Source organism: Gymnodraco acuticeps, unplaced genomic scaffold (genome assembly GCF_902827175.1).
Source record: "Gymnodraco acuticeps unplaced genomic scaffold, fGymAcu1.1, whole genome shotgun sequence".
Classification (NCBI taxonomy): domain Eukaryota; kingdom Metazoa; phylum Chordata; class Actinopteri; order Perciformes; family Bathydraconidae; genus Gymnodraco; species Gymnodraco acuticeps.
The window spans coordinates 1,397,896-1,414,243 of record NW_022992344.1 but is presented as its reverse complement, the minus strand read 5'-3'; the positions used below and the strand labels follow the sequence as shown (position 1 = coordinate 1,414,243).

The 16,348-nt window shown below is 41.5% G+C and overlaps 1 protein-coding gene across 1 annotated transcript in view; it reads right to left on the bottom strand.

Moving 5' to 3' along the window:
* Positions 1-1,972: 1,972 nt before the first annotated feature.
* slc39a10 (solute carrier family 39 member 10) overlaps positions 1,973-16,348 on the bottom strand; it is a 40,481-nt gene continuing 26,105 nt past the window's right edge. The window contains exons 5-11 of the mRNA XM_034208748.1: positions 11,758-11,933; positions 10,318-10,482; positions 10,111-10,219; positions 8,876-9,178; positions 7,867-7,947; positions 4,820-5,010; positions 1,973-4,715 (exon numbers count right to left, since the gene is read on the bottom strand). Coding sequence (XP_034064639.1) covers positions 4,563-4,715; positions 4,820-5,010; positions 7,867-7,947; positions 8,876-9,178; positions 10,111-10,219; positions 10,318-10,482; positions 11,758-11,933 — 1,178 coding nt within the window. The 3' untranslated portion in view covers positions 1,973-4,562. The remainder of the gene's footprint in view (positions 4,716-4,819; positions 5,011-7,866; positions 7,948-8,875; positions 9,179-10,110; positions 10,220-10,317; positions 10,483-11,757; positions 11,934-16,348) is intronic.

Sequence of the window (16,348 nt, the reverse complement as noted above, 5' to 3'; positions counted from 1 at the left end):
TCTTTGTACCATAATATTTCTCACCTTAACTATCCTGACGTATGAGTGCAACGTTTGTCACTAGATTCCTGTTTTTAACATTCAGTACATTTCTACCAAAAAATCCACAACCATTACAAAGTCATTCAATGTGACCGGTTACAGCAGTGGTTCTCAAAGTGGGGGGCGCAGAGGCATGCCAGGGGGGGGGGGGCGCGAGAGACCAGGAGGAAAAATGGTTTAAAAAATAAAAAAATAAAATCATAATCAAAAAAAAAAAAAAAAAAAATCATAATTTAAAAAATGATTGATTCGAAAATAATATAATGCAGTACAGTACTATTACGTCTGGGTCTCTGTGTTTCATTAAAGCTCGACTGTGTGTGTGTGTGTGAAACGAGCCATTTTGTGTGCACGAGCGAGAGAGAGCGCACCGGTACTGGAGATCGTTGTTGTTAGCTTCTGGTGCTAGCGAGCTACGCTAACAGATATAAGGAGTTTTTTCAACAACAAAGTGGAGGAGAGTCCTCTCCTGTCAGACAGAGACTCAGTGAGCTAAAGGACTCTCAGTCTTATCTCAGTGGGTCTCAAACGTTTTGGTCACCATTAATGTAAACAATTGTTTCCGAGGCACACGTTTATATGATCATTATAGTTATACAAAAATAAGAGAATAAATGAAAAACAGGTATGAAATACTATATGACAGTAAAAAAAGAATAAAGTTTAAAAGGGTGATTTGTAAAATATCTATAAAGAAAAAGTAAATCTGTTTACAGTTCTGTTTCATATGGGTGTTGAGAGAGGTATCCATAGAGCTCTTCATGTTGCTCTCAAAGTGCACCAGATTGATGCTTTCAACTTCAATATTTAAAAATAAATCTTCCCGGGGGAGCTTGCCCTCGGACCTCCCTAGAGGAGGTGAGGACCCCCCTATGTGAGATCCACACACCACCTGTAAAAATAGCACTTTACCCCTGCCTATATGCCGTGAGCTGATTATCGAGCCTTCATTGTAACAGTCGCAGGTACATTGTGTATATGCGTGGGGAGTGTTGAGGTAGAAAATTCCACTGTAGCGCCCGGTACATTAATGGGAAACCCTAAATGTTTGAGCACCCTCTATGAAACGTCAAGCTACCCCACAGCACCCCCAAAAGAAATCTCTGGTGCCGCCACTGAGCCTGACCGACTTTTTTTTTTCTCCAAAGGGGGGGCCTGACAGAAAAAGTTTGAGAACCACTGGGTTACAGTAACAAGCTCACACACAACATGATCAAGATCAGACAACGACGCTAACTTCACTTACCGTTCTGAAACATCAGCTTGTCATCGATGTTGGTGCACGGAAGACTTTTCTTTTTCTTTAGGAAAACCATGTTAAACAAAACATCAATTACAGCTGGGCCTTTTTTACATACTTTTAAATGGATCCTCACTGCAGAAAATCAGCTATTTTGTATGAATAACTTTACCAAATGCCTCGCACATTAACGCCACTCCGTTCAAGATAACAAAAAAGAGTGTGTTGTCTTCTCGCTAGCCAAAAAACAGTAACGTACCAATTCTGTGATACGTGCTATGAAACCCGTTTTTTGTTACAAGATATACAAAATTGTCCTTGATTTATGCCGTTTTTTAGTTGGGGATCAAACCACCAAACTACTGATTGGAGGCCTACCGTCTACCTCCTGAGCCACAGCAACCAAGTGTTGCGATGGTTCAGTTTGTAGATCATCTTGATAAGCTAGCATTTAGCATATTTACATACAAAACAACAGTAATGCAGCCATTACAAAACTAATATTTCAACATGATGTTCTTCGTTTTAGACAACTTAGACAATCTATGTATGCATAGTCTCCTGAGCATGCTTGTTTATTAAAGAATGAGCCTGGCTTAGCCCGTTGATCTGGGATGTAGACTGACACGTGAGGAATATAGCAGCGTGACGCAGACAAGATGCTGATAGATGTGTTACACAACAGTTGTCTGTAACATTATGCCAGAAGCGTCAGAGACCTTTTCAAGGTTTATTTCCTTTCGTACAGTGGAGAATGCAGACAAGGCGAACAGTAAGGATGTCACACTTTGCATTTTATATCCAGCTTACTGAACAGACCTACATACAACAAAGCAAAAGTGAGAACAAATCATGGACCTTCATTTTACAGACAATTCTTTGCTCGATGAGTACAGGAGAAACTTCTTTGGGGCATAGTGTGTTAAGTGTCATGGACCCTTATCACACACTTGTCAGTACCATTTAATTACACAAGAAATTCAAGACCTCGTAGAGAAATAATGAAAATAAAAAGTACACTTAGTCTTTAAAAAAATACAAAAATGTTTATCGTAGGAAACTGAAAAATTCAAATAATCTTATTTTAATGCAGAACACGGTGTAAGAGTAGTTGGAAATATTAAAATGACTGTAAACAGAAGTGTAGATACATTAGATTATCTCAGGCCTATTACACTACACCCCAAAGAGTTCCACATGAACATCAGACACAGTTCATTTAAAAAGTAACAAAGGTTGTCAATAGTTTAACTTTGCAGTAGAAAATAATGAAAACAAATTTACACTCAACACAATGTCTGTACCGTTTCTCTCATGCTTCATGCATGGTTCAGTCGGATCGATAACACGGGTTCGATGTGACCAACAATGATTTACAGCCAGTTGACACATACGATGATGGATGTCACACAGTGACAGGATAAATGAAAACACACTGAATCTGTGTGATCCAGCAACTGAAGCTAGGCGAGCTAGCTTAGCATGTTAGCTGTGGGACAGCCAATGGAATGTAGGGGGAGGGGTGTCAAGCACCAGCCACTGAAAAACCACACTCGGTCAGGTTTGGCACAGTCATCTGAGTGACTATAACATACACCCTGGGGTACAAACGCGAGGAATGCTTGTAAACAAAAATGTTTTTATCTGTATCAATGGTTTGGGAAGCTGACACAAGGTAAATTGTTCCTCTTTTGATTGGTCTGTTGTAGATTGTCAGGAATTGATTCCTTGTACCTTCAAAACTATTATTTAGCAGCAACAAAAATGTGCTTTCTTACTACTGATGTTATAAAGACTTAATGTGTTTACAGTACATAAAAACCATCTGCATTGGTGTGACATTTCAACCTACCTACTGTAAATAAAGGTCCACTGCCGGGTGGTCCGATTGAACGAAGCAACCTTTAGGAACTCATAGAGGCACCCTAAATAAATCTAGCTAACTACAACACCTTTAGGTGAAGAGAGGAAGAGCTAGCTTTTTCAGAATTCACATTTTGAAACTGCCGATTCTTATAAAGACAGATAAAACATGTAACGAGGATACATCTCTGACTATAGAACCCTTCAAAAAGTCAGACATTCTACTTTCTAACCAAAAGTCTTAAATGCTAGTTTGTAAAGGCATTGGCAGCTGTGTTAGCAAACACTATGAACTACAAAAGTTTTAATGATCCCAAAAAAATCTAATTGACAATAAAACATAAATGGGAAAAAAAGTTGCAGCAAAAAACTAACTAACACTGAGCCATTCGGAAGATCTGCCACGTAAAGTCGGGGGAACGCGTTTCGTTTTTGACACTGTAGCTTTTAGGCGTCAACACATTTTGACTATCAAGCAACATAAGCCAAACAGGGCTGCAAAAAATGATTATTTTCAATCTTATTTTCTAGGCTAATCGATTAATCGCTTGGTCAATAAAATGTCAGAAAACTATAAAAAATGTCTATCCCAGCGTCTAAAAGTCAGAGTTAACGTCTTATCAATCCAAAACAGAAAGATTGTGACTTAAGTATATGAAACTGAGAAACCTCTATATTAAAGAGGCAAAACGGCATTTTCTGACATTTGTCCGTTAAAAATGACTTAAAACGATCAACCGAATATCAAAAAGGCATGACTTAGTTTTAAACTCCTAGTTGTCTAATTATTGCAGCTCTAAAAAGTTTTCTTCCAGGTGTAGACGCAAGCTAACCTCCGTCACTGTCGCTGCTCCAGTGGCCAGGGCTTGAGAGATGTATGACACACAGCGTGATAACATCACAACCTGATGATGGATGGCGGGTGGAACACGCACCGCAGATGTAGGAAGCATGGATGATGGCACACAGCACAGGGTGGATGAGAGACAACAAAGCACTAACAACAGGTGACGGTGCATAGGCGATGGGCAGCTGCCTCTCTGCGGGTATGCGCTTTTCCCGCGCCACCAACAGCTCGTTTTTAGATGGAGGTCACTGGTTTGGAGCAGAGAGGCCTTCTCCGGTCGCTCTTCTTTCATTGGGCCTTTTTTTTTTTTCTCCTCTCGGGGAGCAGACAGATTGGAGCCGACAGAGGAGAGGTAATGGAGGAGCAGAGTGTAAACATCACTGGCAGAGTCATGAGATATGCATAAGCTACAGCTGCATGTTTGGAATGGAGGCACTGGCCGTGAACGAGACCCACACTGCATGCAACACTGGGCCGTTACATCGCAAACAAAGCATGTTAAGGCCATGGAGAACAATATTGATACACCCAGCTCTCACTTCCCAGCTACCCTCCCCACTAGCTCCTAGACTAAAAGCCAAAATTGAAAACGATGCGGTCTTCGAAGATGGCGATGAGCAGCATGATGCCGAACCCGGTCAGCATGCCGAGGTTCTGCAGGACAAAGTGACCCAGCTGGCAGCGCTTGTGGTCCTCGCTGTCCCCGTGGAGCATTTCCGGCAGCTGTAGGGAGACAGAATCAGGATCAGAAAGGGAATTAGCTTTGCACAACAATAGGCAGATAGAAGAATGTAAATGAAAGTGAAGCAGGACTATTTTCAACTCACCATATCCACCAGCGCCACATACAGGAACATGCCCGCGGTGACGGCAAAGATCCAGCTGGTGACGTTGTGTGTGTACTGTCCCACGGCCGTGCCGATGATCATGCCCACGTAGGCCATGAGGGCGGACAGCAGGTTGTAGAAGATGGCCTGCTTCACTGACATCCCCGCTTTCAGCAGTACCGCAAAGTCACCTGTCAGTCAGAAGACACACACTCAGTTAAACACCAGTAAAGCAAACCCCACGCATCTGTATCCCAACATGCAACAACTCAAAAATCTAAAGTTGTGTGAAGATTCTGTCGTGGTTTGCTGCGTATGAACCCCTCGGTGAATAACTTTCATTACAGTACCTTTAGCTGACCTTTGATCAAAAGAAGCTTCGGTTAGAGAATTCAACCATGAAAAAACACATTTAAAAAAGATAGAATCCTGGCATCACATTAGCAATACATAAGTGATACTGAATTGAGTTCAAATAAGCCGAAAGTACAGTAGAAATAAAACGTTTTTTATTGGCCACGCTGCAGTCGTAAGGTGGATTTCAGTGTGTCGACTTTCTGCTGTGCTGTTATCAACAGGGAGCTCCTGCAACCATTTTGGAGCCAGGAGCCAGTGTTTTTGTGGAGGGGGACCTGGGTAACACTTGGCACTTGTCATGCCTCTTTACTCTCTACTATTGTCTTTTGTGATTATTTGAAGTCGCTTAGAGCAGGCACATTTGCCTCCACTATCTATCTTCCTGCAGGTCTAAAACAAACCAGGGGCCGCTTTTTCCAAGAAAAATGTCCTTAACTCCCGTCTTAAAATTACACATGCACGACGTAGCCTCTCTTCCCTCTTCAATCATGGCCGAATGCGGGACAAGGCCCAAGTCTCAGCGGAAACGCCCTGGATTTTTGGAGAGGGAGATGAATACTGAGAAGGGGGTGGCCTACATTTCCTGCGCCGTGTAACAAGCGGCCTCTTTTCCTGGCTAATTACCTCAATGAATATATTACCACTCTGCTCGCATCCATCAATCAAACCCATAGAAAAAAGAGGGGGAGAAGTTAAAGAGAGGCCTCTTCTTGTTACTCCGTTTCCTGCCTCCCTGCTTCCAAATCTGTTTGACGGTCAGACACGCCTGCTGCCACCTCGTCTACCGCAATTAACACACCCATCACTGCCAATTAGCCTCGCTCCGGGTGGTTAAAGAAGCTTCATAATCATCATCTTTGCCATCCAGCTGCCAGGCGGGGGGGCGGCTCTCGTGTTCAGGAGGAGCCGAGAAGTGTACTTGTCAAACCGCTGGGTTTGTCTGACGAGGGGCCCTACGGGGCGGAGGCAGAGTGCTGCTAAAGAGCGGGGAAGTGAATCAACGGGAAATGTGAAATAACACGAAAGGAGACTGATCTCGAAAATATTCACATGCCGCTTGAGACGGGACTTGAGCGGCACTCGACCATCTGGAAACTGCAGCACGGCGAGTCAAAATAGAGACAGATGTGTTGGAGCGGAATCAGAGCTCCTCTATCCTGAAGCAGATGACTGCAGATTTTCTGGCACTGAAAACAGCTAAATGCCTCACGTCACAGATTCAAGTGAGAAGCTACAGGAAAACATCTCTTTTTTATTCATGGGGGGTCAATTTGATGTGTATGCTATTTCACTTCTATTTCATGTCGTTCTTTCTGAAGTGAAGGAAACATCCAAAATACACATGAAGTTGTTTATTTGACTAACTTTGTCTTTTTATGACTGTAGATTTTCCCGAACTATCTGCATTAGATTACACATGTAATACAACCTAAAGTTATCTTAACCGGGAAATATTTATAGTGACACTTAAGGTAATGTAAAAACCTGAAGTGGCTTGAGAACGTGACAAATGTTACAATACATATCCTTAAAGGCATCATGTTTCTTAGTTTTAAAAAAAGATGTAAAAATCTGATATGCAGAGATGCATTCCTATCTATATTTGGAAAGTTATTACCGAGGGGTTTGTTCTAATATTACTCATAGCCGGATTTATAAAGTATTATATTCCTAACATGCCAAAAATAGTTTTCATTTTAACGACTGAAAAACTTGTATTCCCCTTTGTTAAAACCTGACATTAAACAACAAATGATCCAAGTTCACATTTCTGTTCTGAAATGCAAATTAGCACACATAATAAGATAATGCCTTATTTGCATACTTGAACATTTCATCCCAAAAATGTAAAATGCAAATGAAACTTGTCTCTGTGAAAGTAATCAGCTGGGGAATTGTTATGGTGATATGTATTTCTATTCTATTCACCTGTAGCGTCTCCTCTTAAAGCCGGCGATAGTTTAACCCAAACTTGTTTCACCTGCATTAAAACACTTTTAACACGTTCCTCTTTTCTCCCCTGACCATCACAACAGTCTAACAGGACGCGGCTAGTAAGTAACCACGGGGGGGAGCAGGCAGAAAACACAGGATATTTATCCTCCGATTCACACTTTGCTGTAATTGACACTGCTCTATTCATCAGGCAAACAAACGAGACGTGGACACTGCAACACCATGAGACGCATCATTAGTACTGATCGGCTGTGAAGGGCCCCGGTGTCTGTCTGTTTCACAGCATTCTCAACACAATCAACAAAAAAGCACCACTCCGAACCCTAAAGTTCAATGTTGCTGAGTCAAAGTGAATCGAATGGTTCCTCGGAGAGATCTGAATGCAGATGAAGGCCCGGCTGATGTACAGTGTTTGAGCCTGACCGTATTGAGCCAGGCTCGTCGTTTCATCCTCACTGACAGACACGGTGACAAGCCATTTTGCCGCTGTCACACAGAACCCATTAATCGGGGGGGAAATGAACGCAAGAAGAGGGATGATATGAGTTTCCAGGCCCGAAAGGCGTGACACTCCAGGTTAAAGTTTCAGGCCAAGTGAGAAAAGAGACGTTTTGCATGATGCTGGGTTTCATTATGTGAGCTAACTTATTTGTTCTACTTGTTGGAGAAGTGAAGGGTGCAGTGCCTAGCGTGTCATTATTTTTGGACACGTTCTCTTGTTTCACGCTACTTACCGAGTTCATGAGGTAATTCGTGGCAGAAAACAGCCACTGATGTGCTGATGCCTCCCGTCAAGTTTGCACTGAATGCTGCGCCTGCACACACAAAAAGGTCAGGGAATGTTAGACGGGGGGAAATCAGGTTTTTGTTTTTCTGCTGAAAGTTGAGAAGATGGATACCGCTCGCATGTCTGTTCACTAAATGTGAAGCTTCAGCCAAATAAGTACAGCACTGAACCCGCCATGAAAACAAAAGTGTTTTACACTTCAATTTTTTTACATATTTAACAAATGAGACATTCCTCAAGATGTTTACATTTTCAAGCAATTTATTTTATAAATAGACAGTCTTTTTGTTGTTGTCATGGTACGATAAGAAGGGTGTGACAGATTTGATCTCACGGTGAGTTAATCGGAGTGATTTCAATCAACGGGATAAACCTAAATGTCGCATGAGTGACTTGAAAAAAAGCCGTCTAGCTCTGTGATGGTAAAGAAGATAATGAAAAAGGCTGATTTTAAAATATAGGAATTATCATGTAAGGAAGACTTTTTCTATATATATTTATTTTTCCTTAATTTAAGCTGGGGGACTTCATGATTTATAATATCCTTATTTATAAAAAAAAAAATCCACATAAAACTAATTGCAGTCATACCTCTGATGCAATATAAGCAATTCCAGTTTCAAGCTTATTTTGATAAACATTGGGATAATTGTGAATCGCAATTATTTCAGGCAAAAATAATGTTGCCATAACATGGCATATTGTTCCACGTCTATACAGTAATTAGGGAGGCAGGATTGTTTTTAGCGAGTTAACAGAAGTTAAACCAGTACCTAGAGAATCAATTTACCATTTCTCATTGCTGAGGGGAGAATGGCATTTCATGATGCTGCTGTGATGTCAGAAATCATGAGGGGGCAACAGAATGTGACCGACAGCTTTAAGGGTATTCCAGTAAATACATTTCAACTTTGAAGTGGACCCTGCAGATGAAACACAGTAGCAGAAGTTCTCACCTATAGCCAGACCGTCACTGAAGTTATGCATGCCGTCGCCCATGATGACCATCCAGGCGATGCTGGCGATCCCGGCGTCCTTCATCTCCTGGTCCGAGTGGCAGTTCCCCCCGTGGGAGTGGCCGTGTGAGTGTCCGTGCTTCTTGGCCTTGCCTCCGTTCTCCTTGTTGGGGGGCGGGTGCTCCTCGCTGGATACCTTGGGTGCCAACGGGGTTTTGTTGGTGGGCGAGTCCGGCGTCTGGAGCTCTGAGAGCTGAGTGTCGTTGTGACCGTTGTCACAGGAGACGGCGGTGCCTTCAGGGTCTGGAGGAGAGAGGAGATATTACAGTGATGGCCGCACAGAAAAAGACTTGTGGGTCAGATTAATGAATCAGGTCGGGTACACTGTAAATAAGTGGTCTAATAGGTTAAAATATACATTAATATTAATGTTTAAGAAAAGAATGCTGACTGAGTAAATTTGATGTATCTGTGTCAAGTGGCTGTGCCGTTTAAAGCGACTAGCTGTAAGTGTTAGTCTATTAACTCAAATGGAAGAATTAAGCGTGAACGCAGATAATTACTGATTATATCTCCCTGTAGTCACCAAAGTAAATATTGGACCTATTTTCACACATATCTTTGGAACATTTTGACACAAATGGCATTTTTCCGACAGAATAATTAGAAGAAATTAACTTTCTTGAGGTCTGATTTGTGTCTCAACACCTTTGTGAGATCTTGCAAAACGCTATCGTAAGTCAAACAGTGTCAAAATGTAAATCTAACATCACTTTACCTATCGCATTACCAAAGGCTCAGCTAACTCATTTTTGTAATCTTAAACATGAGTTATCCCACGATAGCATAGTCAAATATAAGTACATTAGATTACACCTATTTAGGAAACAGGAAGCGTTTACCCTTTGATACATTGGCCCTGATTCTAATGCACACCATCCACTTATAGAATATGTTTGATAGAAATGCACGAGAATGGGCACAAGTAAAAAAGGAACAAAATGTGGGCAAGCTGCAGGTAAGAACTACATTTTTCGGGATTAATCAGGAATGAAAATGATTAAGCAGTGTCTTTCACATCGTAATCATTATATTTTATCAACAGAATCAGCAGACAGTTTTTATTTTCTTACTGTGAAAGCCTGGTGCTGGGGGGTGTGGCGTTTCATAACTCGACCTGTGCTGGCCTCTGTTAGCGGCCCAAAAACCAATCTTTCTGTCCGAACACTTCTTACCTTCACTGAGAGGCTTCAGGTGCAGCCACTCTGCATCCGAGCGGCGATTTAATTTGTGATCTGACAACTTCCTGCCGATGGTGCCCTCCTCATTAGCCTTCTTCGTGCCCTGCGAGCAGAGCCAAGTTTAGAATCTATCTGCAGAAATGCAACACTCTTACCATACTCAAAGACGGAAGCAGCTTGTGAGAATGAAGTGTCTCTCACCTTGTGGTCTTTGTAGTGCTGAAACATGCCGATGCAGTGTTCCACGATGAAGAGGAAGTAGATGCCGGCCAGCGCCGTGAGGCCCTTCCACACTCCATCAAAGTCATTCAGATAATCTCTTTCGTCGGTCGACTTGGGCTCGCCGTGGTCGTGCTGCCCCTGAGACTGTGGACGTGAAGACTTGATCAGAACATAGATTTCACACATTTCTGATGTTGAGAGGAACAACAGAATGAGCAGTGTGGGTGAGGCAGGTCTTCGAAGTCAGTCTGGAATTACCATAAGCTAGAATTCTTCAAATTTAGGAAGAAAAGTTGATACATTTTACCCCCTTCACGCCATACGACACAAAGGTGTATGACATGATTCAGAGGAAATACAATTAATGTTTGCACATTCAACTTAAAATAGGAATAATTCCGGTAAGTGTAAAGACAATGAAAGAGAAGTATAACTAAATATATAAACCTGCCATTTAAGAAACACAAACGTTTTACTTTTAGCTTGCCCGCTGTTTGATTAACATGCCTATCCCTTGCCTGATTAATATACATCCTTTATTTAACCAGATAAAAGTCTTTCGAGGAATCAAATCTCTTCTTCAAGTGTGACCTGGCTAAGGTTAATATAATCACATTAAAGTCATTAAATGTGTTTTAATAATATATCAAACAGCAAATCTGATATTTTAATTATGACATGCTGTGGCGAGTCATGACATGTCATCTCTGCTGGCCTGTGATTGGCTCATTTAGTGCATGACAAGGCATTTTGTCAGCTTTGATTTATCCCACTTTGCTAAAAATAAGCTTTTATATACCAAGTCCTTCTTTTGATAGGTCAAGTTAAGAATCCTTTTTTTTTTATTTAAATATTTTGTTTAAAAAAAAAAAATCTGAATCTGATCTCGCGTCCGGTTTCACTTCATTCGCGTTTATGTCCATATCGATCAGATCCAGCTCTCCTGATCGGCCTTTATAGAGAGATCAAACTATTAAGAGTGAATATCGGCCGATAATGATCGGCGGCCAATCGATCGGAGCATCCCTAATTATTACCGGACATTTTGACCGGCAGGTTTTGAATTTACCGGTTTTTAATACATTTTACCAGCTAAAAACCGGTAATTACCGGCTAACAGAAACCCTGATGTGCACGTGAATTTTAACCTTTTTTTTTAAACAAATTTGTATTCATGTTGATAATATATATATATATAATATATATAATTCATCGGTTTACTCTGAGCATAAATGATAATCAAGTAAACTTAAAATAGTTATTCTAAATGTATTTGAATCACCTGTCACTGTGGGTTTGCCCCTTAACGTGCTGAGAAGGTTGAAGCACCAATCTCATAAACTAAAAAGCTACTGCTGCTGCCCTAGAAAAAGTGATTTAACCCTTTGAACACAGGGTGTTCTGTCCGTCTGAACTCACGTGAGGCAGCAGGTGGAGCAGAGCGTCTCCACTCAGTGTTCCCACGGCCAGCGCCACCAGGAAGGTGAGCAGGAACTTGAAGCAGGACTGTTTGAGGATGGGAACGAGCACCACGCCCAGCAGAGACAGCAGGCTGATGATGGTGATGGAGACGAACCCCCACAGCCACACCCACACTGCGGAGAGACAGGGAGACGAATGTAAGACAGGTATATTCACTCTACAGAGCATGAGTAACAAGCACGGCCACACCCTATGTTTTGCAAATGTATTTTATTGTGAAAGTCCATAAAAAAGAACTCTATCAGCCACAGCATCAGCCTCATTTAACGGCTGGCTTAAGATATATTTCTACCCCTCCTGTTCCCGTGTGAAGGAAAGCATCCTCCAGAGAATCTCAATCCCTGTGTCCTTGTGATGACACATGATGCCTGAAGCCAGAAACGTGAAGTGACATTTCAGCAGAATTCCACTCTCCTCATTTGTTATATTCAAGGCCGCAGACGTGGGGCAAGAGAGAGAAAAGGTACACTATCATTTAAACTGTCAGTCCGTCTGTCAGAGAGAGAAAACTTCTCGATTCCTTCGTCACAGAGGACAAAATGTTTAATGTCGTATGAAATTCAATGTCACGCCAAAGCCGATGGGTCCCTGACTGCAGACGTTCAGCTATAGGACGAGTATTGACTGGAACACAGGGAGCATATAATGCACATCTTACAGACCATTTCATTCAGTGAGGCCTTTCAGGACAGCAAACTGGAGCAATAGTCTGAAAGTTAGTCAGTCATTTTCATTTTAACTCCCAATTTAAAGTGAAAGTGTTTAGTTTATTTAATAAAAGAGCACATGTTCAATGTGAAAAGTGACAGTAGATAGTTTAGTTGCAATTTGGTGCTATATATATATTTAAAAAAAAAAAATGAATAAAACATTTGTATACACCTTGAATTTCAGGGGGGGCGCGGGGCTCCGTTGGCGGGATCCAGAATCCGAGTTCCCAATAATATTTGAGGTTGGAGTGTCTCTTTAAAATTACCCATAGTCTTTATAGAGAACCGCAGTGACGCATCCTAAAACCCGGATGTAAACTCCTTCCGGTTCCTTCGTCAAAAACCAACGCAATTTCTCCATAGGATTTAGGAAAATAGCTGGAAATAAGGTCTGTGGTTGACACACATTTAAGAGACGGATCACGTTTTGTTCAGCCGGATAATATCCACATGTCTATCCTACTTTTATAATTTTCTAATCATAAATCTAGTCGCCAGAAGCAAAATGCTAACGTTATGCTATAAAGGAACTACAGCAGGGTCGCTGCTTCAACGTCACGCCAACTTAAGATCCATATTCAAACATACAGATTGTAAATGGTACAAGTTGAAGTGTTTGTTTGAACAGTTTGCAGGAGGCAGGTACTTGATCTCAAGCAGAACAGGGCAAACAAACTTAGCAGGAGTGTTTACGTGTTCGGTGTAATGACGTAAAACGGCCTGGACAACTTCTGTAGTCCTATTCAGCCACTTGGTAACAACCATCGTTTTTCAGACACGTTAACTCTTCATAAATCACCAGTGGGGTCACTGCTGATGTATTTAATGTCGTAGAACAAAACATGATCTGTCTCTTCAATGTGTGTCAAACACAGACCTTATTTCCAGCTATTTTCCAAAATCCTATGGAGAAATTGCATTGCTTTTTATCGAAGGAACCGGACGTGGTAAAAATGCTAACTTACTTCCGGGTTTTAGGACGCGTCACTGCGGTTCTCTATTGTTAGGAGGTAGAATGGTCACAGCATATTTTATGGTTATACCATTATTATAATTGGTTCCCTTCTATATAGAGCAGTGTTGCGGATGAAATGCAAAACTACCGGTCAAATTATTTCTGTGTATATAATTTAACATTATTTTTAAAAACGGTTGATATGATGGCTATCAACAACATTTTAATCAAACCGTCGACTTAAAATCAAGTGCTGTTTTTTTATTTTGTTCAGCAGAGAGAATCCTCTTTCTGTTGGCACAATGAAGACTAGGATGAACAATCCCTCGTCCAGTTGGCCTCTTGGGATAGATTTAGCTTGAAACAATGGTGAAAACGTTTTTCAGGTTGCAACTCTGCATTGATACATTTGAGCTTCCATAGCCGGAGCACTGTCCTAACAGCCATGGCATCTCATTGCTTGTGACATCGATGATATGGGGAATTATTTTCACTGAATGTTATATCCGGAGGGATTGAAATTAGCTGGACTTTTCACGAGTACATTTTTCCCGGAAAAGCTGGACCACACCGGTTATCCCTAGATAGTATTTTGGGGAGAACCTTGTCATTAGTAAGTAGTACATACTGGACAAGCGAAGGTCATTTCCTCATCATATATGAACATGTCTGTAATAACCCTCGCTTTCTCTTCGATACAGAAGTCAAATATGGCACGACTGCTTTCTTATTTGTCTCTTGGAGCGGAACACCTTGCAGCCCTGAGAGGTGTCTGAACATCAGGCAGCAGTACATCACCGCGGGTCCTTCACTCACACAGCTCATCTACTTCTCCCTCTCATTACCTTTATGCGGTTGTGCTTTTGTGTGGAGCCGTGGAGGTGTGCTGGTGGGGGGAGTTGGACGATAGGGGAACAGAAGAGAGGCGAAGGAGACCCACCGGTCTGTGTCTTCTCTCCAATTACGCATCCCCTGTGAGCTGTGGCTCAGAAAAATGGCCCAGGGTGTCGCTTAGGCTCTCCTAATTGGCACAGCGCACAAAAAAAAGAAGAAAAAAGAGGGGAGTGGGCACCTGAGTGAAGCCGACTGCAAAATTTCCCCAGCTCCCCCATGGATGGCGGCGGGAGGTAAAGGAGAGATGGTCCACGACGCGTGGCGAAGCCTGTGGTCGACTCGGTGCACAATAGCAGACAATCTAGTGGCGGTGGTTTTCCACTAATGAGGAGCCGTGCTGCTCTTTTGACTCGTTCCCGCTGTGTTCCTCGTCGTCATTACCATCTTTATGACTGTTTCCAGTGCGCGTGACGGGGAAGTGTGTGTAATTATTAAAGATTTTAAAAGGGTGAAGTGTTTGGGAATTCCTCCAATCCCATGGTTGAACTTTTCAGACCTGAAGTGTTCACAGAAACTTTAGCAGCTCAAATTGTTTTGGTCATAAAAGTGGGACTTAGGACCTCTCATTAAAAATAAATCGTGGTTGTGCAGAACATCTCGTGACCCCCTAGACTTGCCGTGTTGTTTACAGTGACAGCTCCCAAACTATTTAGCATAATGTAAGTGAAAACTAAAATCCAATTATAATAAAGAACATAGGAACAAAAAGGTGGAAATGCAGTGTGGTCAGATTGATTATCGTATAATGCATTTTCATTCCAGGTGGCTGGATATATTCCTACAAATGCAATGCACATTTAAATAATTTCTTTAAGCAGCTATGGGTTAATTTTTATTTTTGCATACATCTTGATTCCTTGTTTGATTTGTGCCAGTTTGTATGGCTATATGACCTTTATTTCACAGCCTGTAACTCATTAACTTTAAAACGCTTTGATTTTATCATTTGAATTCTCATAAAGTGGGAAACACTCCCAGAGTGAGCGGGGCTTCAAAGCGACCTTCATCTTTAACAGCTGATCTTTCAACCTCTTCCTCTGTTTTCAGAATTGGAAACTAAAAGCAAGTAATCAATGCAAGGAAGATTCCTTTTTTAAACACAAGTGAGATGGTTCCTCAAATAAGTTTTCTTGGTGGTTTAATACACATATTAAGGCCACTAATTTGCTGTCATGACAACTATTCTTACTAAATAACAAGGGCACATGAAGCACCCTTAACAGAGTGCTGCAGTTAGGCAAGTTTTTATTACATAATGTACTCTATCAACAGCTGCATGTGATATGTCAAAATGTGGCCGCCTATTCATTCAAATATTAACTTTCTCCCTGGGGAATATGGCCGAGACACAGGCTGGGTTTTTTCCAACTGCTCTCTTTTTTGGCTCTTTATTTTGTACGATAATATTGTGCTGTGTTAATGCATGTGGCATACATTTGGGAAAAGGTATTTCTTCATATTTTGCGAGTTGAACCTATGCTCCTATAATTAGTCTTTGATAAACTGCTTATACAAAGTACAGACCCCTAAAATGTCCGTTATGAAATCACATCTTTGGATCCGAGAGCATAAACTAATGCATTCTGTTATATCAGCCTTTCAATTTAGAGCATTTTAGCCTTTTACCCATGTTCGGCTAAGGCGCAAATACATGTTTTTCAAGGTTTCCAGCCCACGTTTTAACTCTGGTACTGACATAAAAAACACGGTCGCATTTAAAGGGTTCAAATCAAATCAAGTTTTATTTATATAGCACATTTATAAACGATTTTTGGTCGAGCCAAAGTGCTGTACATATAATAAAAATAGCCTACAGTAGAGACACTTTACAGCAAATACAACAGCACAGATTGTTCAGAATATCAGTATGAGAAAAACGACACCCTCTATCCTTAGACCCTCACATCGTACAAGGAAAAACTTCCAGAGAAAACCCACAGTTAAGGGGAACATGGGAGAAACCTCAGGG